This window comes from Taudactylus pleione, unplaced genomic scaffold (genome assembly GCF_031769625.1).
Source record: "Taudactylus pleione unplaced genomic scaffold, aTauple2 ptg001288l, whole genome shotgun sequence".
Lineage (NCBI taxonomy): Eukaryota > Metazoa > Chordata > Amphibia > Anura > Myobatrachidae > Taudactylus > Taudactylus pleione.
Window position 1 is genome coordinate 1510071 of NW_028285688.1, and position 26160 is coordinate 1536230.

Below are 26160 nucleotides of genomic sequence, written 5' to 3' on the forward strand. Positions count from 1 at the left end.
GGCACCAACATTAGGATATCACAGCCTTATTATTTAGGCTTTTATTATGTATGCAGAATATGGGGCAGATTCAATTAGCCCCGTGGCTAATTGCCGCGCCGAACCAATTCCATTTTTTGGGGATTCCTCGCGCGGGAGTCCCCGAGACCCCGTGCACGAGTCCCCGCAGTTGGACTTTACCTCGCAGCTCATGGAGGCGCGAGGTCAAATCCACGTTAAAAGAACCAAAGCAGCCTCGCGCGCAGGGAAAAACCCATTTCGCAGTTTACGCAAAATCAATGTGTTTACGCGCGAGTCCCGATTTTACGGCGCAGGAAAAAGGCTAATTAATTGAATAGCTTTTCCCTACGCTGCGGGGATTTTGGATGGTAATTAGTCGCCGGTAGAACCCCACGGCTATTTGAATCTGCCCCTATGTATTTGATAATTGATTACAAGAATTTTCTAAAAGTACTACAGTATTAGCACCCTCTTGGAAGGATATTCATTTGGAGGCGAAAAGTCAGAAAATTTTCACCTGTCCGACTTTTCGTCTCATTCGCCTGTTTCAGAGGCAAAATCATTCCATGCGCGTCCCCGCTTTTCGCCTAATTCAATTGCAAAACAGGCGAAAACGGAAATAGGCGAATGCGGAACAGGCGAAAAGTACTGAAAGAATTGGGGAAATCAGTCTGTACCCCAAAAAAGATGCACTAACACAGGGAATCAATATAGATGTGTACTAATAGCCCTAGTAAAACTATTTTGCGTACTTAAGTTGTGTAAATTGCTTGCTATTAGCGTTTTTGTAAAAGTGGTGACGAATGGTATAAAGCTGTATTTTTTGGTGAAAATAAATAGTCCAGTCAAATTTGGGGTACTTGAAAATGGGTGCTAGCATGTTTTTATGTCTCTAAAGTGAACTTTTTAAAAACGTAAAAAATCCACCTGCTGCATGCACCTGCAATCCCAAAAACACCTGACTAATCCTTGCAGCCCCCCAAGAAGCCTATTTCGCTACTTTTTATGCTTGTCCACCCACTTTTTACATTTTTACCACAAACATGACGTCTTTTTTGGGGTGTTCTTAGGTTTTTGTTTTAGTTTTTTTGCTGATTTGTCTTTTGGGGGGCTTTCCTAAAGGTTCTGAGTTGTTTCCCCACGTTTGCAACCCAAAATAAAGATTTTGCACTTCTTTTCACCTGCTATTGATAGGAGAATCTTTTTTGGAGAAGTCAATGCATCGAGTTTCCGCTTAGGCGAAATTATCCTGGAATTGAATTTGGCGCAATTTTTTTAGGCTAAATTTTCGCAGAAAAACAGGTGAAAATGGCTTTTCGCCTCTATTTGAATAAGGCCCTTGGTGTGTGTATGTTTGAGATCGATTTTCGGGAACCTATTTGTCAGCGGCTATGCTTGAAAAGACTTGGAATTGGACTTGTATTTTATTTTAAAATGTGTATTGAGCGCAGGAAAAGGGATTATTGTTGCATACACACATATACATATATAAAAGCAACAAGACTCAGGGACTGATCAATAATATCCGTTCCAAGCAATATAGTTGGCGAGAAAGGGTGTTTTCACCAGCAATACTGTTTTTGCTTTGTACATCCAATATAACAAAAGGTTACTGATGGAGCTAATACTGCTATCTGCCATGAGAAGTCTATTCAACATTTTTGTTCTGTTATGGCCATCACAGGATGGGGCAATAGCAGGAAAACATAGGCCCTCATTCAGAGCCGTACGCTCTGAGCAGAGCGCACGCTCTGAATGAGGGCCGGCCTCCATGAAAATGGAGCGTCCTCCTGGACGCTCGTATAGCTGTGGGTCACCACCCACAGGCTATACGAGCGTGCAGTTTGATGGCCGCAATGGTCTTGACCATCGCGACCATCGAAACTGCGAGCCGGAGCCTGCGGTTGAGGTTTTCAACCGCAAGCTCCGGAGTGATTTTGGCTCTATCAGAGCCAAAATCACTCCCACTGACATCACTAGTGATGTCAGTGGGCCGGCTTCTGACGGGAGGCGTGCTGTCAATCAATATCGACAGCACGCCCCCTTTGATCAGACACAACGAGCGAAGGACTTTCCCTCCGTCGTGCGCATGCTCAGTCCAGAACATCGACCCACTTGCGAGCGGACAGCCGCTCGCGAGTGGGTCTGAATCAGGCCCATAGGCTTTATTCTTTAGATGTTTAAGGTTTTAAATATTTTTTATCTATCGGAATTTCCGTTCCAATATGCCTGCACAGGATGGCTAACGCATGTGTATATCTGCAGGGACTGGCCTGGCGAAGAGGTAAATTAACCTTCAACACTTCAGGCCAGCATTGCTCAGCTGTGACGGTGATATTTCTTTTGCGGTGTTTAGGGATTTTTTGTATCACCGATATAAACTGCAATAAAAAGCAATCAGCCTTATTGCTGGGGAAATTAATACATTACTATTATCCCTCATAGCTCTATATTGCCCTTATGAGGAAACACAGGCAGGTGTGTCCACCAGCACCTCTGCCTACTCTGTCATATTTCAGTCCTCTCTGGAAATGGACACAACCCAGTTAAGTCATAGCCCCCTCCCAATGTTTTCACACATATCATTATCAAGGGAATGAGTGGAAAAGGCAAAACTATTTTCTTTCCTTTCTGGAGTTGTGCATATCCTCAGTGACTTGAGACATATACCTTGCGCCAAGGACACAAGGCATTGTAGTGTAAGTTGTTTGTCACTCATCAGTAAAGCCGTGTATCCACTTGCCGATTAAACAGCGATAGAATGATTACGACATCATAATCGTTCAATCGCTCATTAATCGTGCATAAATCGGGCAGTTTAATGTTGGAAACGACCAGCGATGCGCGCTCCCGCTGGTCATTTCCGACATCAGTCATCGGTAAATCTGCCGATAACTACAGTTTGGGTATGTTCGGGGATGAGGGAGGGTGCATGCACTGAATGACATAACGTTCAGTGTAGGCACTACAGGGAATGAGGAACGACTGTACGATTACAATGTTGTAATCGTACTGTCATTCCAAGATCTGCAAGTGGATACGCAACTTTAGAGTGGCAGGAGGCTCTAGGGAGGCTGGGGAAGAGAAAAAATGGCAGCTCTTTAAAGTGTGTGTCCTGTAAGCAGATTTATGAAAATCATCACAGAAACAAAGATAGAGGGGTCTATGTATCAAAAGCCAAAGAGTCCTATAGCCGGGATCGGTATGAAATACGTCCGGTGGTTCAAATCCCGTCTCCGGAAGACCGGCACCAGTGAGATCCCGACAGCTCCAAAGGTAAGTATTAACTAACCTTACCTCCTCCCCCCTAACCCTCCTTTAGAAGTGCCTAACCCTGACCTCCCTCCCTAGTGACCAGCCCTAACCCCCAGCTAAGTGCCTAAACCTAGCCCCCCTTCCCCGCAGTCTAAACCCATGTCTCCCGGGGGGGTGCCTAACCCTCCCCCCGGGGGTGCCTAACCCTAACCCCCCCTTCCCCTAGCCTAAACCTAAACCTCCCGGGGGGGCCTAACCCTAAGTCCCTCCGGGAGCCCTAAAACCTAACCCCCCCCCAACGGCTGTCCGCGTCCGGCTTGCATTCATTCGGTATGCTGGCCGTCGGGCTCCCGGCGTAGGTCTAATGACAGGTGTCGGGATTTCGACGGCTATTATTAGTACCTTGCCAGGATTTGACAGTTGGGAAGCATTTCGACCGTCGGCTTCCTGACTGCATCCCCTATAGCCAGTTTGGCTGGCAGCAGTGCTCATTTTCGCATCACCCTATACATCACATTAATTCTGTCGGCATTAATGAATTACAGTTCTGCAATTTGGGAATCAATCATAAGTAGGCCCTAAATCTTGTAGCAAAAATATTTGTATACATTCGTACTTTACTATTGGCATTCCACAAATGAAAATTGAAAATAAGAAAAATCTTATAGTTATAGTTCACTATATAGTATATACACATACTACTGATTCTATCACGTAATTTTCATTGGATGCTAGTGTTAGGGGCGGATTGGGCCACCAGGAGCATGGGACAGTTCCTGCTGGGCTGAATCAGAGGGCCATCCCCTCTCTCATAAGACAGGGGAGGGCCCCCCGTAGCATTCTGGGCCAATTTAACAATGGGGCTGATGAGACTGAGACCCCCTTACCTGTGTGGCAGTGATGGGGTCCGGGGATTAATAATGAGGCAGCTGGAGCTATAGATACAGTGAGCAGCGCAGCCGTGCTTTTTAAAATTGACTTATATATATATTTAATTAAAACAAGGCAAGCACATGTATCAAGCTGTCTAAAGAGTGGAGAAGTCGACAAGTTGCTAATAGCAACCAATCAGCTTCTACCTATCAGTTTATAGAATCATAAAAATGCTAACTGATCGGTTGCGTTTGGTTTTTGGGGGTACTGTTTGGCATAGAATGTGAACAGAGGGCACTACAGTGTGACATATAATGTTACCTGACTTTGGGCCTGATTCAGACCCACTCGCAAGCGGCTGTCCGCTCGCAAGTGGGTCGATGTTGTGCACTGCGCATGCGCACGACGGCGGGAGCTCCGTCGTGCGCATGCGCCAGACGCGACGAGCGAAGGAAAGTCCTTCGCTCGTTGTGTCTGATCAAAGGGGGCGTGCTGTCGATGTTGATTGACAGCACGCCCCCTTTGGTGGGGGTGCCGGGGGCGTGCCTCCCTGACGGGGGCGTTCCCAAGGGAATGCCTACCGTCAGAAGCCGGCCCACTGACATCACTAGTGATGTCAGTGGGAGTGATTTTGGCTCTGATAGAGCCAAAATCACTCCGGGCCTTGCGGTTGAAAACCTCAACCGCAGGCTCCGGCTCGCAGTTTCGATGGTCGCGATGGTCACGACCATCGCGGCCATCAAACTGCACGCTCGTATAGGCTGTGGGTGGTGACCCACAGCTATACGAGCGTCCAGGAGGACGCTCCATAATTACGGAGGGCGGCCCTCATTCAGAGCGTGCGCTCTGCTCAGAGCGTACGGCTCTGAATGAGGGCCTTTGTCCACAGACTCCACCTTTCTGCTTCCAGAAATTTCCCTAGCTAGCTTTCCATTCCAATTTCCCCCTAGTGGTTATAGGTGAACTATCAGGGATGCAATCAGGAAGCCAATCAGGAAGACGACAGCCGGCTTCCCGACTGCTTTATCTCGGCTAGGGTTAAATGACAGTCGTCTAAATCTAGACACCTGTCATTTTTCTGATGCCGGGCGCCGCGAGCGGACAGCCGCGCGCGGGGGGGAGTTAGGTTTAGGGCTCCCGGGGCAACTTAGTTAGGGTTCGGCATAAACCCCCCCTCCCCCCCCCGGTAGGGTTAGGGTTAGGCTATGTGGAGTGTGGATTAGGGTTAGGTACCACCTGGGGTAGGTCAGGGTTAGGCACACCTAAGAAGGGTTAGGGGGGTTAGGTTAGGTTAGTAAGTACTTAGGGACGATCGGGATTTCCAGCGCTGTCGGGCTGTCACTGCCGGGATCTCTCCAGCTGTCTGCCTCACGCTGCCGGGAATCGAACTGCGGCTGGTGGTATTGCAAAGCGCTTCCGTACTATCATGCTTGCTGACTTTCTGGCTGGCCCTTCCTTTAGCTCGGTAAGTGGGCGGCTGCGGTGGTGGGCTAGTGAATGGTGGAATTTTGCACGGGGGGCAGCTGGGCTAGGAGACTTGCCCTCTCTTGCGGGCGGCCCGGAGCGCCACTTGATTTTCGGGAGCCTCTCGGTCGTTCCTGGAGACTATGCAAGTAGAGTATGGTACGATAATGTTGGTCTGTACTTCAGGGCATATTGATTAGATCGCAAAAATATCTGAGAGGTGCAAGGTGGTGTGTGACTACATTAGGTGTGATCCATGTTCCTTACTAAGATAACAGATATAGGCGGCAGCTCGCATTTAAATGAATCAGCCCATGATCTCATTGTTCTTATTTTCTAAGAAAGTTCGAGATTATGATTAATATTAGATTTAAGTTCAAAGGGGCAATTCAATTAGCAGCGATGACCGTGATGTGCCGGAGAAATGGTCGGAACACTGGCACAACACAGCCACCAACATTGCACAAAATGTATGATGTAGTGGCACCGAAATTCTTGGTGATGTGTGACGCCGCATATTTTCTAGAACTGAATTACCCCCAAAAGATTTCCATTTAGGACGTAGGGTGAACCAATATATAAATTATACAACACTCTAAAAATAATCATTGTTTCCAACAAACCCTCACCCCTCTGTCCCCTGACCAGACTTTCCCCACCAATGTACTCTGCCTTTTCCTCTTTGACACAAGAGGTTTCTCGTCATCCCAGCACACCATCCCGGTTGAATTGGACCTGGTTTAGAATCTTTCCTACCCATGCTCTAGGACACTTATTGGTGGACAAATATTTTTCTTGTCCCTTTATTCAAATAGCCAGAATGTATATTTCAACAAGATGCGCATGTAATTGCTTTCTCTTATTTACTAAGAGAAAGCAATAACAAAGATTTTGAAACTTACTTAGCAACAAAATATTAAGGCGTCCAGTAATTTATTGCAATTAACACTTGGATACAAACCATTAAGCTAACGTAACACTAGAAATAACGACAATGACAACACTGCATTAGTTTAAAGATCAACATTATTTATTTAATTGTAATTAATTTTAATTAAATAAGGGTGGCAAAGAAGGATGTTACCAAGAACCAGCTCTAGCCAATTGACTCTCTTAAAAATTTGGGGGATGACTAAAACACCCCCCCTCTATAACGGCATAACCTGCGCTGTGCAGGACTCACTACCCTTTACTATAGCACAGGATGGATGCTTCATAAGGATACGCCCGCTGTCCCTCCGCAGGGGAAGGACACACCCGCCGTCTTTCAAAAGGGTAAGTGCCCCACAATGACCTCTTATTCCACATGTGGCCGCTGGCTAGTAGTGACTTCCCGCCTTCTGACTCCGTTTAACTTATCTTAAAGGGTAGTAAGACAAACAAACAGATAAGTTTAAACGCTTTGGGAGAGTGGGCGGGACTTCCAAACTGAAAAGAGGCTGTACCAAATTCAAATTGCTCTTTAAATAGCCCCTTCAAAGGTATACGCCCCCAACCATACTCATAGGCCAAATCTTTTGACCAATCAATACCAACGAACCAAAGAATCTACCTAGCAACAGGTTCCTAACCTCTAAACAATTCCAAAAATCAGCTCATTTACCGGTACAGATGAAATAGCAATGGGAGGACACCGCTGGCCTGGTTAAATAGGTTTCCCCTCTTCATCAGATAGTGCTGGCGAAAGCTACTGTGTCACCGGCGATATTATAAGTGGGATGTAGTCATTATACCGACAGTTGGGATGCCGTCGCTTATAATACTGGTGCCGGAATCCCGACGGTAATTATTAGGGTTAGGGAGAAGGTTTCAGTTAGGGGATAAGGTTAGGCACTAGGGAAAGGGTTTGGGTTAGGCACTAGGTTAGGTTTAGTGTGCAGGGACAGAGGGTTAGGGTAGGCTTACTTATCTCTAGGCGTTGGGATTGTAACCTAGTCGGGATGCCAGCGTCGGCATTTTAATGGTCAGGATTCTGAGCGCCGGCTTACTGCACCCAATTAGGCATGTGACATTTCAGATAATGTACTGTAGTTCAGCACCTCAGTAAGAGTTAGCAAATCATTGGGGTGTGGAGGAAAAAAACAGATTCCGTTGGCTGTAAGGTGACTCTGTACTAGATAGAATTTAGTAGAGAAATACAAAGCTGTGGGCTATTAGTGACGAGGGATAATGCCTGCACTGCCCGTTTCTGTCCTTTCCTCAGCGAGAAGGAAATGTGCTGCTTTGACTCTACAGCTCTCCGCTAGAACAGTCAATTCTGACCTTACTAAATGCTTCCATTAGTCACGCTTCCCAGTGCTGAAAAGGTCTGCAAAGTATTAAAGGGCTTTGACATTAAATCGTTATTATAGTATCGTTTAAAATGTACCTTTCATTGCCACAAGTCACATACAAATGTTGTAATATATTGGTCACAATCTATGCTAAGGAATCAGCAAGGTCTAAAATAACTGTTAATATGGCAACTGTTCAAAAGCGTATAAAGCCATTGTACTTGTGTACTACTGGGGTTTGTAATGAGACATTTTCAATGATGGTATTAGTGGTGGGTTGAGACTAATGTTGTGGTGATTGTTTGATGTCAAGTGAGCGGAGGAGATAAACATTGTACTAACTGATATATGACAGATGGCTGAAATCTGAGCGTCATACACAGTATGCTTTGGTTAATCAAAGTTTGTTGTGGACAAGGAATAGTTATTGAAGTATGTCTGGGTAGAGGCGGATAAAGACTCCATTGTACCCTGGCCAACATATTGTTTGTGTCCCTTTATCTCTCCGATTTTGGGAAAAAAAGCAAAACGTAAAAATGTGGTAGTTATCTGGGCCCCTCAGTGCTCACAGGGATCTGTGTGGGTGCGTTGGGTTCCTCTTGAATAATCTGGGGGCTGGAGAAAGCAGGGTAAAATCGTTATTGGATGCCTGGGTAACAGGAATGCTCGTTTGCTTGGGAGAGTCTTTACTAGCGATTGTTTACATAGGTGCCCCCCTCATGAATTTCCTATGACCAATCAGCAATAAAGTTACCATTATAATGGGACCCCCGTCTGAGATGCCAGTGCTGTAACCCATGTATCTACTGACACAAACTTATTCATTATTAAACACTGAAATTGTCCACGGCCATTCTGCCAGTTGCCAGAAAATAGTAAAGTGGATACAATGATCACTTTAGCAGGGCCAAAACTAGGATTTTTGTCACTTTCGGCAAGGCAGTAATTTTTTTTTTTTCATAACAACCCCTCCCCCCTCCGGCGTCTCTAGAGCGGTCTGTGTCCCCCCACTTCCTGTATCCCTGCATCAGCCAATGTCTCCCTTCCTGTTCTTCAGCGTGCGTGACATCATGTCCCTTATAACATTATGCCACACACAGTAATGCCCCTTACACATTATGCCACACACAATAATGCCCCTTACACATTATGCCACACACACTAATACCCCTATGCCACCCACAGTTATGCCCCTTATAATTTTATGCCACACAAAGTAAGCCCTCTTACTCATTATGCCCCCTGTGTCCCTCCAGCAGCCTCTCACCTCTTCCCCCTACGTCTCTCCGCAGCCTCTCGCTTGCATCAGCACGTGTCTATATGGAACTGCACACCTGCACCGGCAGGCAGCTGTCCACAGCCCTTGAGAGATACAGAGCCGCCGTCATTTGAAACTGTCGTAAGCTAATCAGAGCCCACAAAACGGCAGCCACTGCTGATTGGCTGCCGGTTTGCGAGCTCCAATCGGCTTGCAACCGGCGCCGCTTTAGAATGACTGCAGCGCTGTGTCTAAAGGACTGCCGGCGGCTGTCTGTCATTGCAGGTGTGCGGCTCCAGATCCACACCTGCTACCACCTGGGCTCCCCTCGGTGGCCAGTCCGGCTATGTCTTCGACTGTCTCCTCAGCGCCACCTCAAATCTGGTGCTGGGGGCATGTGCCCCTTCTAGCCCCCACCCCTTGTTGTGGCCGTTCCTTTAGTAACACAAATACTTACGATGTAACTTCCACCTTTAATTAATTAGAAATCGTTATCCCTTATGACTGGGGTTCCCAAACTGGGTCATCAAGGCAGGTTTTAATCTATGCTTGTGCATAGATGGTATCATAAAACTGACTAAGGTAATAATTAATTCACCTGTGCTTAGGCATGGATATCCTGAAAACCTGGACTGTTAGGGTGCCTAAGGATTTTGGGAACCACTGTCTTTTGTAGTGTAACATGCCCTAAGAATGGCTTGCTTGATTGTGGCTTTTGTTTAGATACATTGACATTTCTCTGACATTTCTAATCATGTGCTCTTCCAGTAATGCTGTCCCGTATAGCCTGGGCAGTTATATGCTACATTGTTCAGTCTAAATTAGAGATGAGCGGTTAGGTTTTTGACTCGTTTCTTTTCGCCAAATTAGCAAAAGTTTGGATTGGTTTGGATTTATCTTATTGGATATCCAAAACATGCGAGAACCGGGTAGCCAATATGATGCCATTTTTGAGATCTGAACATAACCAAGTAAAAGCGAGTAAAACCAAACTGCTCATTTCTAGTCTGAATTAACAATCAAGTAGTGCACATTAATGTGGAGGAGTTTTGCTCAGACGTGTCTGATTGAGTGGGTAGGTCTTACTTTAATAAACTATGCAGCGCTATAGTGGAATTTCATGTTAGCGCCCTCTACGCTTTATACCTGCATTCTTCATATCTGAAGATTTAGGGCCTGATCCAGAGTTGGGAAATAGAGGGTCTGATTCAGAGATGGACGCTCTGAAAGAGCGCTTGCTCTGAATTAGGGCGTTTTTTTTTTTTTGGAGCGGCCTCCTGGCCGCTCGCATAGCTGTGGGTGACCACCCACAGCTATAGCGAGCGGCCAGATTGATGGTCGCGATGGTCAAGACCATTGCGACAATCGGGCTATGGTCAAGACCATTGCGACAATCGGGCTTGCGACGAGACCCTTGTGGTAGGGTCTCGTGGCCGCAAGCCCCAGAGAGCTTTCGGCTCTAACACCACCGCCACCGTTTGGCCGGCCACCCCCCCGGCCCGCCCACCAAACGGGGTGAGCTGTCACTCACCATCGACAGCTCGTCCCCTTTGGTGCGAGACCCGGAGCGACGGACCACCCGTCGCTAGCCGGGTCTCGCGCATGCGCACGACGGAGCCGGCTCCATTGTGCGCATGCCTAGTGGGCAAACATCGACTCGGTTGCGAGTGCTCAGACCTCGCGACCGGGTCTGAATCAGGCCCAGACTAAGATAGAGCCAGTAACTGATCATCTTGGTGAAACCATGCTGCACTGCAGATGGGGCAGATGTAACATGTGCAGAGAGATGTAGATTTGGGACGGAGGTTTCCTAATTGAAAACTAAATTGCTGTGTAAAAATAAAGCTGCTCAGCATTTGTGGGCTACCATATGCAAAAAAAAAGGAATGTATTTGGACCCCTTGCATTGCAACATGGTTGTCCAGGTACACAGTTACAGTACTTGGTCAATCGTAAGGTCCGCACACACTGGATGACGTATGTACGCAGCAATGCGACCGGCGACCCCTCTGCCGATGGGCTGACATATAGGGCGGCCCATACGTACACTAAACGATCTGGCGCCGCAAATGACGGCCTCTGCCGCATCTCGCTGCATGGGATCATCAGCTGTGTCATCAGGTTAGCCTGCATGTAGGGCCGACCTGCAATGCGGCTGATGACCACACCGGAGCGCGCACCACACAACACTTAACAATTTTAATGCTTTGTTGTTCCATCAGAATCGGGCAAATCGTTAAAAAAAAATCATCTAGTGTGTTCACACCTTTACTTTGTTCCCAAATCTGAATCAGGCCCTTAATCAGGAGAGACCTGAAGGAGTCATCTTCCTTATAACAGGTCATATTGTAAATACATCTAATGGTGGTAAGTTGGCTTCATTTCAATGCAAATACCCCCAGGCAAGAGGCTTATCATTTATGGTGATAAATACGGTGCTGGCTAAATCAGAAGAGGCTGTTCAGGACTGGAGATGAGCAATATTTTAAGCGCTTTGGTTTGGTGCTTCTTAAAACGTCGCCATCGGTGGCACCATTGGTACTTGCACGTGCCTATGGCAGGTGTACGTTTTCCATCTGCTTATGGCCTCCAGTATGAGTGATTAAGCTTCTGTGTATACAAAAAGTTCAGCAAGATACCTACGACAATCTCATACCGCACCCATAAAACTGACCACCTACAGGTGTCTGAATAGCCAGCACCCAGGAACGCTCAGCCCATTTCCAGTACATTTCTGATACCGTGCGTCTCAATCTCTACAGCGCCTCTGTGTGTACACACAGTGTAACACATGCGTTGTATGAGCTTTTAGGGCAAACTTGCCATTTTTGGTACCCCCTCCTCCAGTACAGGGCAGCAGGAGGCCTGGTGGCGGCAATAGTGGGCTGTGTGGGAACATGTTAGCGTGGTCAGTATACATTGCTAAGATTACAGGCATTATGAAGCACGGGGCGAGGCTATGATGACGCGATTCATCATAGCAAATCGCGTCATCGCTCCCCCACCCTGCCCCGCCCACTTTCAGTCAGTAAGTCAGGAACTGTGGGGAGAGTGGGGGGGATTTTTGAGGATGTCGGCCAGTCTGGGATACTTACCATCTCTTGCGGGCCCCAGGAGCCTCCCGGCCGTTCCTGGAGAGTCGGCAAGTATATCTTAAGGACTTGTGTACCACAAAACTGCTGAACTCAGAGAATATCAGAATTGCATGTGACTCAAATATAAGTCCTAGGTCTCCTCTCCCGGCAGTCTGGTAGAACATTTGAGAGTCTCCTGGACATTCCTGGGAGAGTAGGCAAGTACGCTATTGGAGAAGATCTACAGTATTCACACAAGTCACTAGAAAACTGGTCTCCTAGCTGCTTCAGTGTATGCTCCTTGGCAGCTTGGTATGCACAACTCAGCACTTGTTTGCTGTGTATACTGATGTTTTACATTTTTATTTTCTGTATGTGCAGATGACGGGTTCACTCTTGAAGATTATGTTATAATTATTCTTGAGACACAGGAAAGAAAGTGTTTGTTAACTGCTGTGATGGAGATTAAATATCTGACTAAATCGATGCGTCACCCAGCTCTTTTATGTACAGTGAGAAAGAATGGTTGCCTGGCAGTGAGAAGTATGACATTGTCAGGCAGGGTGATTGCCGCAATGACTTTAGCTGTGTATATAAGTGCCATCCCAAATTTTCATGTCATAATAGCAGCCAGCTAAATGATGGGCTGTATTGTATGTCATTATACGGCTTAGTCCACTGGCATTGTTAATATGAGAATACAGGCATTGAATTGTAATAAGGGAGGTTGATTAGTCTTTGACTTCATTTCAGAGGATTTTGACTCAGCTTATGTGACATATTAACTCTTGGATACTCTTTATTGTGTACCCATTGTTAACCTGCAGTGGAGGAAGCCTCTTTGTAGGCTGCACAATTTTAAACAGATCAGTTCATTAGGAAGTCGAAACACAAATGTATGCAAGTAATGTGGCATCAGGAGGTATCTTTGCTCCGCCCAGATGTGATAAAGTATGGATAAAAAGGGATTTGCCCTCCAGCACACTGCAGGAAAAACAACAAAAAAAAATCCTACATGATATTAGAGATTCAGAGGTATTAGTTACATATATTTGCAAATATATGAATAAGCGCCAGGCCATCATCAAGGCTCCTCTATACTGGCGTCCCTAACATTATGGGGTTCACGTCCGAGAAGCAAGGTACCCCAAAAAATTCCAGCCAAGGACCATCCCCAGGGCATCACATGAAAAGGGGAAAAAAGGTGATAGTGAAGTGTAAAGGATAGATGTGTAAGAATAAATCAATAATTGTTAATGAAATGAGAAAGAATTAAAATTACATAAATAATAAACAAACAATTAGAAAAGTGATTAAAAATATCTATGTGAATTAAGTGGTGATGCCCTGAAAAGGTCCAGCCAGAACAACTCCGGGGGCCCCACTCCCAAACGCTCACCCCAAAATAATTATTGCTACATAATAGTAGCACCCACTCTGGGTCATATAATTACAAATTGGTGTTCTGCATAATAACAGCACATGTATAAGCTGAGAGCTAACTCACCTTGGAGGTACCCCAGAAACCTCCACATGGCACTATAAGGATCAGCACATCCTCCCAATGCTGGCTCCCTTCATGCCTCTCAAGACTGCAAACAAAAAGTATGGTGGTCGCTCATATCAGCTTAATGACATAGCACAGGTGCTTGTAAAGGGCAGGATTTACACTGAACCACAGAAAAAAAGGGATTTGCCCTCCAGCACACTGCAGCAAAATCAACAAAAAATACTTAAATCCTACATGATAATAGAGATTCAGAGGTATTAGTTACATACGTTTACAAATATATGAATAAACCAGGCCATCGTCAAGGCTCCTCTATACTGGCGTCCCTAACATTATGGGGTTCACATCCGTTTTTTTTATGTGATAAAGTACGTCAGAGATAGAGGGCCCCATTTATCAACGATGCATAACCCCTTTAGCGCCCGCTAAAAGGGTTATGCCAGGTTTCTGGATTTAACAAACAGTGGTACTCTAAGATTACCGCTCTTTGTCAAGCATCGCTCTAGTCAACATTTAGATGGCAAAAGCGATGCGGACCCCATTACCTGCAATGGAGACCTGGCGGTGCCATTCCGGCTTCAGCGAAGCCTTCCAGGCACTGCTGGATCCCCGCGTCATGCACATGCGCAGATAGACCGTCGCGCATCCCAGCAGAGGACCTCGCCCAGGACGAGGACTTCGCGGGACCTCTCCAGAGGGGTAAGTATTGTTAAATACCAGTACATTTTTCGTCTCTATATCAGTGATACTAAACAAGAAATGTAACTGGTGTTTAATATATCGTCGATAAATGGGGGCCAGAGAGAGCGTAGTTAGTTTGTGCATTTGTGTACAGTGTAGTTTGTGGTTGGAGAGAGGAAGAGAGAAGGGGAGCCCCGCTGATTGCAATGTTTTACCCTTCTCAGAACTGTGATGTCCCGTGTTAATATTCCATAAGGTGTAATCTAATAATTGATACAGTCAAGGTTCCCGTTGGAAAAATAGGTTCAGGGACTGTGGGCCTGACTCAGACCCGCTCGGGAGCGCTGAGCGCTCGCAAGCGGGTAGATGTTGGCCCAGTGCACATGCGCACGACGGAGCCGGCTCCGTCGTACGCTTGCGCGAGACCCGGATAGCGACGGGCAAGCCGTGGCTCCGAGTCTCGTACCAAAGGGGGTGTGCTGTCAATGTTGAGTGACAGCACGCCCCCTTTGGTGGGCGCGCTGGGGGTGTGGCTGCCCAGACGGAGGCGTTCCCATGGGAACGCCTACCATCTGGGGCCGGCCCCACTGACATCACAAGTCATGTCAGTGGGAGTGCTCTCGGCTCTGATAGAGCCAAAAGCACTCCAGGGCTTGCGGCAACGAGACCCTACCACAAGGGTCTCGTCGTAAGCCCGATGGTCTTGTCCATTGCGATCATCTTCCTGGCCGCTCGCTATAGCTGTGGGTGGTCACCAACAGCTATATGAGCGGCCAGGAGGCCGCACTAAAAATTAAGAAGGACGGCCCTGATTCAGAGCTCTGTCAGAGTGTCCGACTCTGAATCAGGGCCTGTGTGTGGAGCTACTTGGGGTGGAGCTATAGAAAAATAATTATAAATATATTATATATACATATATACAGTTACAGTATATATATATATAAAGGGACTTTAAAATAAAACTTATCTTGTGGAAAATACATTTTGGCCCAGAACATTACGTCATACTTAATTAAAGGTTTCCTGCTGAAATATAGCACTAGTTATACATTTACCTTGAAGCTATATACTGTAGATGGATTTACTGTGTGTTCCTTTTTCTGAGCCAAGTGCCACAATTCACTTCACCATTGCTCCTCACCCCACTGTGCAATGCCGCAGCTTAGGCATGTGCTTATCATTTATATCATTTTAAGTCTTTAATGGGTCTATTCAGTGTTGGACTGGAGCATGAGGAGCCCACGGGGTAATCAGTGGTAAGGGCCCATGCTTAAGGGGTGTGGTCATCCACCAGAGGGGGCGTGGCCTGCCACCAAAGATGCTTGGCTAACCATTAGGCAAAACTTGATGTAGTTTCTATAGAAGTGAACCAAGCTCCCTTGTTAATCAGTGGTCCTGCTCCACCAAGTAACTGACTGTCTAATAGTGTAACAATTTATAATTTGGGGTCTGAAACCTGACAGCTAGAGGTGGGGGTGGGCCCACAGGCAGTGGGGCCCACCAGGGATTTCCCCTATACCCCTGTGGGCTAGTCCAACCCTGGGACTATTCATTAATACTTAACTCTCCTTGGAGGTAATTAGGTTTAGTTCTACCTAATTACCGGAGGAATTCATCATTCCTCCTCTCCATAAGTATCTATTCTGAAAAGCTGTCATTTTTGCAATGACAGCTGAAAATAGATACTTTTCCCTGCCTGCTCTAAGTTACCGCAGCTGTAGTCCGCTACGATCACAGAAGCGGCGCATGAGCAGCACTGATTACAGCTGCGGTAACTGAATATAAAATTCTATGTCCCCCACCCCCACCTACCCAGCCAGCTGTCGGGCTGCAGCCACGGACCCCGACCTCCCGCCGGGCCCCATCGGCTACAAGGGGACAGGACAGCCAGGCAGAGGGGCTGTAGATTTTTTTTGTATAACTTTACTATGTTCTCCCCACCGCAATGCTGCTGCCGGGCAGCGTCTCCCCCCCCCCCCCCCCTCTGTTCCCCAATGGCACTTGTAAGTGCTTCTTTATTTAACTGTTTATAGTAAATAACCAGTTAATTGAAGAAGCACCTACAAGTGCCATCGGGGAACAGAGGGGGGGGGGGGGAGACGCTGCCCGGCAGCAGCAGCATTGCGGTGAGGAGAACACGCAGCTGGAGCCTGAGAAGGATCAGGAGCGACGGAGCGAGCCGGAGGAGGACCTGCCCAGCTGATAGCAGGTAAGTATATCACGCTGTTCTCCATCTGAGAGTGCCGTATAGTAACACCATCAAATTCCGAAAATACATAATTTTCGGAATTTGATGAAGAGCCTAATTTCTACATCCCCATACTAATGTAATAATGTATGGGGAGTGTGGAAATTAACGCAGGCGGACTTAATCAGTGATATCTCCTGTGTTAAGTGTGTTAATGAATACTAAAAAACGGTAATTAAGGAAAAATGTCCTTGAAACCATTATTTTAGTGTTGATAAATAGGCCCCCAAGTCTTTTTTAAAATGTGCTTGCATGAATAGCAGAATGATTTTGACTTGCCTACTTTTTGACATATTAACTCTTTAATACTCTTTAAAGTGTGCTGGTTGTTTGCTTACAGTGCAGCAGCCAATTTGTTGGTTGGTCCATTCATTAGGAACAAATGAGAACACTTAAGTAGGAATGGTCATCACAAGGGAGCATTTGAACAGTCCCGGTGTTGCCACTATTGCAGTAGGCTTTGTGACGGCATATAGCCATCACATGGTAACCATTTAATGGTTTGACCATTGATGGTTAACTAGTGCTTATGTGAAGTGAAGTTTACGCATGTGCGAAGGAGCCCTGCGGAAGACACTCCTTCATGATTAGCTATCGTAAAGAAGCTTGCGATGGTGGCAACCATCACAATCCCAGTATTGAATGGAATAAGCATTCAATCAGACCGTGAACATTGATGGTTGCCAGCTATTGCTTTCCGATAGTCAGCCCTACACTGAGGCCTAAGGGCCTGTTTCAGACATTTACGCAAACCCGATGGTTTACATACATTTCCGATGATAGAGTGCCTGCACATGCGCAGGAACCGTTGTGCGCAAGTGCAGAATGTGTCCTGCGTGATTGCACGCAGTGTTCCCAGGTGGCATCATGATTGACATGCTGTATCCGTCTGGGGGCAGGGAGGGGGCAGCGTCGGCCTGCGGTCCCGGAAAGGGTGGCGGGTCACCCACCGTTTTCTGGAAGTGTCGAGGCCAGGGTCTGCGTCGACACATTTCCTGGCCTCACAAGTGGGCAGGGGGAGACCAGTCTGAGTAAGCTCCAGGCGATTCTGCGTCTTTGGACACAGCAATTGGAACTGCAAGGCGTTTTTTTTTCCCTCAGACGCCTCCTGCAGCCATTACCATATTAGTTGTATTGTATTGCACACAGTGCAATACCGTAGGTATCTAATAGGCCCTAAGTCACTATATGGACTAATTCATACGAAGGGCTCATTCAAGTAAAGGGTGTCTGAGCATGTCCTCATGACGTTCTGAATAGAACAAAGCAAAAGAAAACAGCTAATAAAATACTGGAAAGACAGATTGAGAAACTTGTGTAATAATTATTTGTTGTTGTTTCTCGGACTCAGTACTTCAGGTGAAAGACGTCCTCATTTTAATTACAGATGATCAGTTTGGTCTTACTCGGTTGTGTTCGGTTCTCAAAAACAGCATCTTATTGGCTATCTGGCTCTCATGTGTTTTGGATAGCCAATAAGATAAATCCGAACTTGCGCTAATTTGGCGAAAAAGAACCGAGTAGAACCAAACCGCTCATCTCTAATTTTAATATAGTGTTTAACGATCAGAGGATCCATTTTTATTTATATTCCTTATTATTAGTGAAGAGAGCGCATCTTTAATTTGAAACATGAATAAAGCCCACCTTCTACTACCTATTGTATGAACTATTACTAAGGGGCCTATTCAGCATCACTTAAGTTTTACAAAAGCAGGCGGAAATTTTAATTTTCACCTGCAATTGTAAAAATTAAGTTATCGGGACATTCATCAAGGAGGTAAAGCAGGAGATATCACAGATACCTTCCTTTTGTGGAATGGCCCGCTGTCCCCATACACTAGTATCACATATATCTCCTGCTTACCTTCCTTTTGAGGAATGGCCCGCTGTCCCCATACACTAGTATCACAGATATCTCCTACTTACCTTCATTTTGAGGAATTGCTCCGGATTGCACGGCGCGTTAGAATGTTAATTATCAGAGTCCGTTCGGACCCCGATAATTAACATCATGAATAGGCCCCTTTGTATTACTTTATAGTGTTACAACTTCAATATTGGGCCTACTTTTTGACCACCAAAGGCAACTGAGCACTCTTATAAATTTTATTGAAAATAGATTTCTTCACGGGGGAACGGGCAAACAGTAACCATAGAACAGCGCTGTTAATGTGCATCTCTTTTTAACATCTTGTCCTAATAAAACAGTCTTATCTGGTCACACAAGGCGGTTAATTGCACCCAGCCTGGATTTTCCTATCAAACTGTTTATGATAATACAATGTGTGTTATTACTTATTAGGGGTGAGGTGTTGGTGGCACAAAGGAATTCTAGTTTAGAATCACAATTCAGTTGGAGGGTATGCTGGGATGTGTAGTTTCACAACAGCTGGAGAGCCACAGGTTGGTCAGGCCTGATATAAACCTATACAACTGCTTGCTACGAGCACCCACAGCTGAATTTCTGTGACCGTAATTGAGTTGGATTTCCCTTAGTCAGTAGGCCAGTGCTTCCCAAACTGGGCGTCTCGGGACCCTTGCAGGGGTGCCCTCGGGTTGGTGGTCCAGTACCAAATAAAATGTTGTTCAGTTAGTGTGAATGGCCGCCAATAAAAAAATATGTGGACTAAAAAAATTGGGCAGCCCTGTCAACCACCACATAATTGAACCTAAGGGTGACATATAAGTACAATTTACTTCATTTAATTTTTGCTGAATTTCTCGATAAGAAACTTTTGGCCTAGGGGGTGCCCTGGAAAAAAGCTGATAATCTAGGGCGCCGTGATTCTAAAAAGTTTGTGAACCACTCCACTAGCCAATCACAAGCTTGGGTCTGGGTATCAGCAAAGGGATGCTGAGCCCCAGGGGCGTATCTATAATGGGTGCAGGGTGTGCGCTGAACACGGGCCCCTGGGTCCAGGGGGGCCCCGCACCGCACACCCTGCACCAATAATATTACGTACCTCTCCGAAGTCCCACGTCGGCGCGGGGGTCCGGCGCTGTAAAACAACTGAAAAATGGCAGCGTTGGCCATTTTCCCGTTGTTTGCGCATTCGCTGTACAGGGAAAATGGCCGCCGCGGCCACTTTACCGCTGACCTGTGCATACACTATAGACTTGCCATTATAACTCCGGCGCTGGCTGCGCACAGCTCAGTGCGCTGCCGGCGCCGGGCGGAGAGGAGGGGGCCCCTGTCGGAGACTGCACACGAGCCCCCTCCTCTCTAGAAACGCCCCTGCTGAGCCCCATCGGCAGCCCCAGGAAAATCTCTTGAGAGCTATTTTGCTAAATGCCGATTTCCAGTTACGCATTAAATGCATTCTGTTAGAGCGAGGGTTTGAAAGTCAGTCTTTCTCTTAGGATGCTTTGTTTGTGACATTTAAAATGTAGGTTGCATTTTTCCCTTTGATTCCATTATTGTCAAAAGTGTCTAAAATACATCTCTTTTCAAAACAGTGGGAAAAAAACGGTACTGTATCTAAAACACTGACATTTAAAGCATTAAGAAGATGTAATATTCCATGCTGAAAGTGTAAAGATAATTATAGGGTGCGGACAGCCCATTATCAACACCAAACTTTTTTCCTCTTTCAGCTCGAAACCATTGTAATCAATTTTTATTTTTTGCTTCAGACATTATAGTGGAATAGCATGGATAGGATATATAGTTACAGAGACCAATAAACGACCCGTTTTTACGCCATCTGCATTATGAAAAGTGTAAATATATGTGCAAATAGCATGCAAAGTGCGTGGCGTGGTATTGGTGGCAGTGCAGGGGTGTGACTGCGTTATTGCGTCATCATGGGGCCCAATACAATGTCAAGGTTACCGGTAAATGTGGGGGCGTGGCTACGATGATGTTATTCAGCGCAATAATCGGCCGCCCGGAACGCCAACTTTACTTGGGAAATGAAGCGGCGTCGGGTGGACATGGGTCAGCCTCCGGCAGACTTGAATGCTCTTCTGGGCAGCCGGAAGCTGCACCTGAGATTCGGGAGCCTACCGGCCATTCCGGGAGAGTAGGGAAGTATGAGAAAATCTGATGTGGTCTGGAGGAGGATGTTCAAAGGGAATGGGATTGAAATGCCGGCGGCTGTGGCCGTAGGGAGGAAATCCTGACAGCGGCAGGTAAGTAACCTAACCCTTCCCTCTCCCCCCCCCCAACCCTCCCTTAGGGGTGCCTAACCCTAACCTCTCCCCCTAGTGCCTAACCCTAACCTCCCCCCAGGGGTGCCTAAACCTAACCCCCCTCCGCACCCTAAACCTAACCCTCCCGGGGGAGTGCCTAACCCCGACCTCCCCCCAGTGGTGCCTAACCCTAACCCCCCCTTCCCCCAGCCTAACCCCAACCCTTCCCGGGGGGTGCCTAATCCTAAATCCCTCCGGGTGCCCTAAAACACGGGGGGATTTAAAAACTAACCCCAAACCCCCCTCCCCCCCCCCCTCCATTGGCTAAGAGGATGGGCGCCCGGACTTACCTCGTTTGGGCCCGTGTCGTCCTGGATTCCGGCATCGGGATTATGATAGGCATCGGTATCTCAACGCCTATCACATATACCTAGCAGACATTCTGCCGTCGGGATTCTGACCAGCGGCACATAACTGCATACCGTTCAAAGTGATAAAATACCAAACAACACAACTACTAAAACAATTATAAACATTGGCAACAAAATATGATTATATGTTATGGTCCTGTAAATGGGAGGGTTGTGTAACATTTTAATATGTGCAGCTCACAAGTTTGGAGATGATGTCTCTGCGCTATGAGTTGTAAAATATGACTTTCACAAAGTAACGTATTACCTTTCATACCTATCTATATGCAAAGTAAACTATACTTGCATGTTATCCTGGTAATTTAAGTTCATTGAATCTGTAAATTGTTATGATGACTGGATCTGTTTTTGTCTGTCCCCTTCCGGCCATTTTATGGGCTGAACCAATCAGCCTGCATTATCTTGATTATTGTTTTAAAATGGCTTCTTCCGCTGTTTGCTGGCGCGACACTTCACTTATATAAACTGAGTTTGAGGAAAAGTAAGTGTATATACACTCTGTGATATGTCCAATCAATTGGGCTAGTGGAGAACTATCAGATGTTGATTAAGACAGATGGTAAATGCAGTTGGGCAGTGATCACGAATGTGGAAATCACCTGCTTATGTTTACAGTGTGGTGCCCTGTCAGATCTCAACATATTGCCGGGGGCCCACAATGTCTCATATTTGCCCATAAATGTAAATCCCCATGTATAGCTAAATCTGACAGAGATATACGGTCCAGGACCGTAACTCGGGTGTTCACTCGATGCAGCTGCCCAGGGCACAAGGCTGAAGGGACGGCACAGTCGCTGCCTCAGTGGCTACTGTATTTGACTTAGGAAATGTACAGTGCAGCCTGGACACCCATCCGGAGTTCAGCTTTTGCCCCCACTTCGGTGACATCATGGCGTCACAAGTGCGGCAGGTCCAGTCCTCTGGTTCAAACTCTTGTAGTTTGTAGCCAGATTGCCTTGTATATGATCACCTTGGAGCAGAAGCTATATTGCCTTGGTAAATTAGTTAAAAGAAGTCCTTCTGTGTCAGCCATGTTTGACTACTCCTCTCCCTCATGAGCAGAGCCCTCTCCCCTCCATGTACTCTTCCTTACCTTCCCCATCATTTCCGCCTCCATGTTATTCTGTTTGCTATCAGTGGCTCTAAACCTGCCTGCTGCACTCATTAACATATGCAGCCAGCACTGATGTGTATATATTGCTCTTTTTGTATTACTATTATATCTGTATTGTACATTTGTTAGCACTTTATGTCCTGCAATGCTTGTTTTTATACTTTTGTAAACATTTTGTACTTTTGTACTGTATGACCCCTTGTAGCGTCATATAAATTAAGGATAATAAGTCATATTCTAGTATTACATCTATTTATTCTGGTCTTTGCCTATTTAGATACAGTCCCTTTCTCTGTTTTTATTTGCAGGTTTGTCTGAAAATGTAGCAGACTTTGAGAAGCGAAGACAAATATATGGTGTGAACTTCATACCTCCCAAAAAACCCAAAACCTTCCTGCAGTTAGTCTGGGAAGCCCTCCAGGACGTGACTCTCATCATATTAGAAATCGCAGCCATCGTCTCCCTGGGCCTTTCATTCTATGCACCGCCAGGAGAACAGAGTGAGAGTACGTAACCCAGTCTTTTATCTCCGTATGTGCTTCACGTTAAATATGCCTTTATTATCCGGTTCAGTATCGTTTATGTTTTTTACTATTATTTTTTATCATGTGAAATTATGTAGTTTAGAATAACAGAGAAAAACAATGTAATGGTAAATTATAGCCTGTTTGCAGGCTCAGCGAATTATGGGCCTGATTTAGGGATGTGCGCTAATGGCAACGGAGCTGAGATCCCGTACACAGCTGCTGTGCGCAAATATGCGAATGTCGCAGATGCTGAGGGATGTATTGAGACGCCCACCTGCGGCTTTGCAAATCCAGGCATCTGCGTACAGAGGGCCTGATTCAGACCCGCTCGCAAGTGCATAGCGCTTGCAAGCGGGTCAATGGCCGGGCAGTGCACACACGCGGCGTGCGCACAGCGCATGCGCGAGCCCCGCAGCGAGGGAGAAATCACTTGCTCTGGGGCTCGCAACAAAACGGGGGGGCTGTCGATGTTGATCGACAGCTTGCCCCGTTTTGTAGGCTGGGAGGGGGGGTGACTGACCAAACAGAGGCGTTCCTGAAGGAACGCCTGTCGTATGTGGACGGCCCTATTGACATCACTCGTGTTGTCAGTAGTGAGCTTCCGGCTCTATTAGAGCAGGAAGCTCACTGGAGCTTGCGGAAACGAGTCCCTACCCCAAGGGTCTCGTCGCAAGCACGATGGTCGCGACCATCGCAACCATCACCTGGCCACTCGCAAAAGCTGTGGGTAGTCACCCACAGCTTAGCGAGCGGCCAGAAGGCCGGTCGCAAAAGCTGTGGGTGGTCACCCACAGCTTTTACTCAGGAGGCCGGGTAAAAAAAAAAAAAGCGGCCGCCCTGATTCAGAGGGAGCGCTCGCTTTTTGCGAGCGCTTCTGAATCAGGCCCAGAGGCAGCATCGGTCGCAGATCCTTTGATTATCACAGTACTGAGTAACCCTAGGGCTTAGTATGGATCGCAGACGCAGGCTGTGATACTTAGTATTCATTCATACACTTAACACAGGAGATATCACTGATATCTCCTGGTTAAGTCCGCCTGCGTTAATTTCCACACTCCTCATTCATTAGTACATTAGTATGGGGATGTAGAAATTAGGCTATTCATCAAACTCCGAAAATTATGTATTTTCGGAATTTGATGGTGTTACTGTACGCCACTCTCAGATGGAGTACAGCGTGATATACTTACCTGCTTTCAGCTGGGCAGGTCCTCCTCCGGGTCGCTCCTGATCCTTCTCAGGCTCCGGCTGTGTGTTCTCCCCGCCGCAATGCTGCTGCTGATTTAATACCTGGGGAGGGGAGCGCCTGTTTCCTGCAGCTATACGATGCATAGACATACAATAATAGGGCCAGTCCCGAGTGACGCTGGGAGTAGACCTGGAGAGGCTGAGCACGGCTGAGGGGGCGGACCTACCTGATGACTCCTTGGATATTTCAACCAGTGGTCTGAGGAGTCTGAAATGACTCATTGGATCACTGGCTGAGAAAGATCCGAGAAATCATCATACAGCTCCGCCCCCACCTCAGTGCTGCTGCTCACTCCGTCCACAAGTACCACCCAGCAGCAGCCAGCACTGCAGCATCTCAGAGCAACTTTCTCTTTCCAGCTGGCAACATTCTGTAAGGTAAGTGGGAGCACTCCAAGGAAAGGAAGGGGGGGGGGGGACGCTGCTACCTGTGGGGCTGTTGTCACTATGAGCTGTGGAATTAGGAGGGGCAGGGCAGTGGAGCACAAGGGGTCAGATTGGAGAGCACAGTGAGGCATGTTGGATGGGAAAGGGGAGCGCAGTAGGGGATGTGGATAGAGGAAGGGGAGTGCAGTATGGGATGTGGATAGGGGGAGGCAGAGCGCAGTGGGGAAGGGGAGTACAGTATGGGATGTGGATGAGGAAGAGGAGTACAGTGTAGGATGCAGAGAGTGGAAGGGGAGTACAGTGTAGGATGCAGAGAGTGGAAGGGGAGTACAGTGTAGGATGCAGAGAGTGGAAGGGGAGTACAGTGTAGGATGCAGAGAGTGGAAGGGGAGTACAGTGTAGGATGCAGAGAGTGGAAGGGGAGTACAGTGTAGAATGCAGAGAGTGGAAGGGGAGTACAGTGTAGGATGCAGAGAGTGGAAGGGGAGTACAGTATGGGATGTGGATAGAGGAAGGAGCCAGGGATGGGGGGCCCCTAAAAAAATGGATGTACAGGCCCCATGATTTCTGTTTCTGGCCCTTGGGGGGGGGGGGAGCGGAGGCAGAATGGGGCCCCTCCAGCAAGCCCAGGCCTGGGTAATCAGTACTTGTCCCACCCTCTCAGTGTCCCTGGTTGCAGATGCATCTACGGAAAAGCCTTAATGCAGTCGAAGCGGCGCACATCTCAGAATCAGGCCCTGAATGAGTCAGTCTGTCAATATTTCAAGTATAATCTATGGATCTTGGGGCTGTGTCGCATGTGGTCTTTAATAAGCAAATAATTATGGAACCTCTAAGAAGCTGAATCAAAGTAGCGTGCGATTTGGCCATATCTGCGGTCGCACTGCATGATCAGAATAAACGTGGCGCTTCAATTTAAAAAAGGGGGTTGTAGAGGCTGCGCTAATTCTGTCGCATATAGGGGATGTGCTGAAAAAATCAGTTGCTGCTGTCGGAATATATTGAAAATGGGGACATAACAAACCCCAGGGCATGTCAGTGTTCAAAAAGAAAGATATTCCCAGCGCACACCTGCTTGCACATCAACCTCTTTGAGTATACAAGATAATTCCAAACTGATGGGTACTTTATACTGTAAATGAATAACATCAACAATTCCAAAGTATTTTAAAATGCAATTTATTTTTGGACACATTGTGTACAGTATCTCACAAATTTAAATGATAAATAGTATAAGTAGCTGTGCGCACAATATTGTATTAAAAATGTTTATAAGAAATGAAAATGCCTTATAAATTAATTTATAAAATAGTATATTCTATTATATGTAAGAAGTAATAACAGTCCTATCACAATCTACATAAATAGCAGTATTTGTATAGATGCTAGTAGCTCCTAATACCGGTATACACAACAGTTAGACGTATACAAACAGATAGACAACACATGGACATTGCAGTCTCAGAAGATTGTGCTGCAGATAAAAGTAGTATATAGGTCAGTGACAAGGATGTTACATGGACTATTGATCCTCCAAAGAGGAGAGGGAAATACGCTCAAGGCGTATTACGTTCCCCCCGTTTTAGTAAGAAAACTTTGATAAGTTGTATTGTGTCCTGTTGAATAATTTCAGTTAAAACTGTTGGTATAGTTTACACGGCCAGCTGTGGTCGTATTGGCGTC

General features: G+C 46.6%; 1 protein-coding gene across 6 annotated transcripts in view; it reads left to right on the top strand.

Moving 5' to 3' along the window:
- Positions 1 to 26160, top strand: part of ATP2B3 (ATPase plasma membrane Ca2+ transporting 3) — a 364455-nt gene that overhangs the window by 171459 nt on the left and 166836 nt on the right. For all 6 annotated transcript variants that reach the window (XM_088462918.1, XM_088462919.1, XM_088462920.1 and 3 more), the window contains exon 4: positions 22624 to 22821. In XM_088462918.1, the coding sequence (XP_088319044.1) occupies positions 22624 to 22821 (198 nt within the window). The remainder of the gene's footprint in view (positions 1 to 22623; positions 22822 to 26160) is intronic.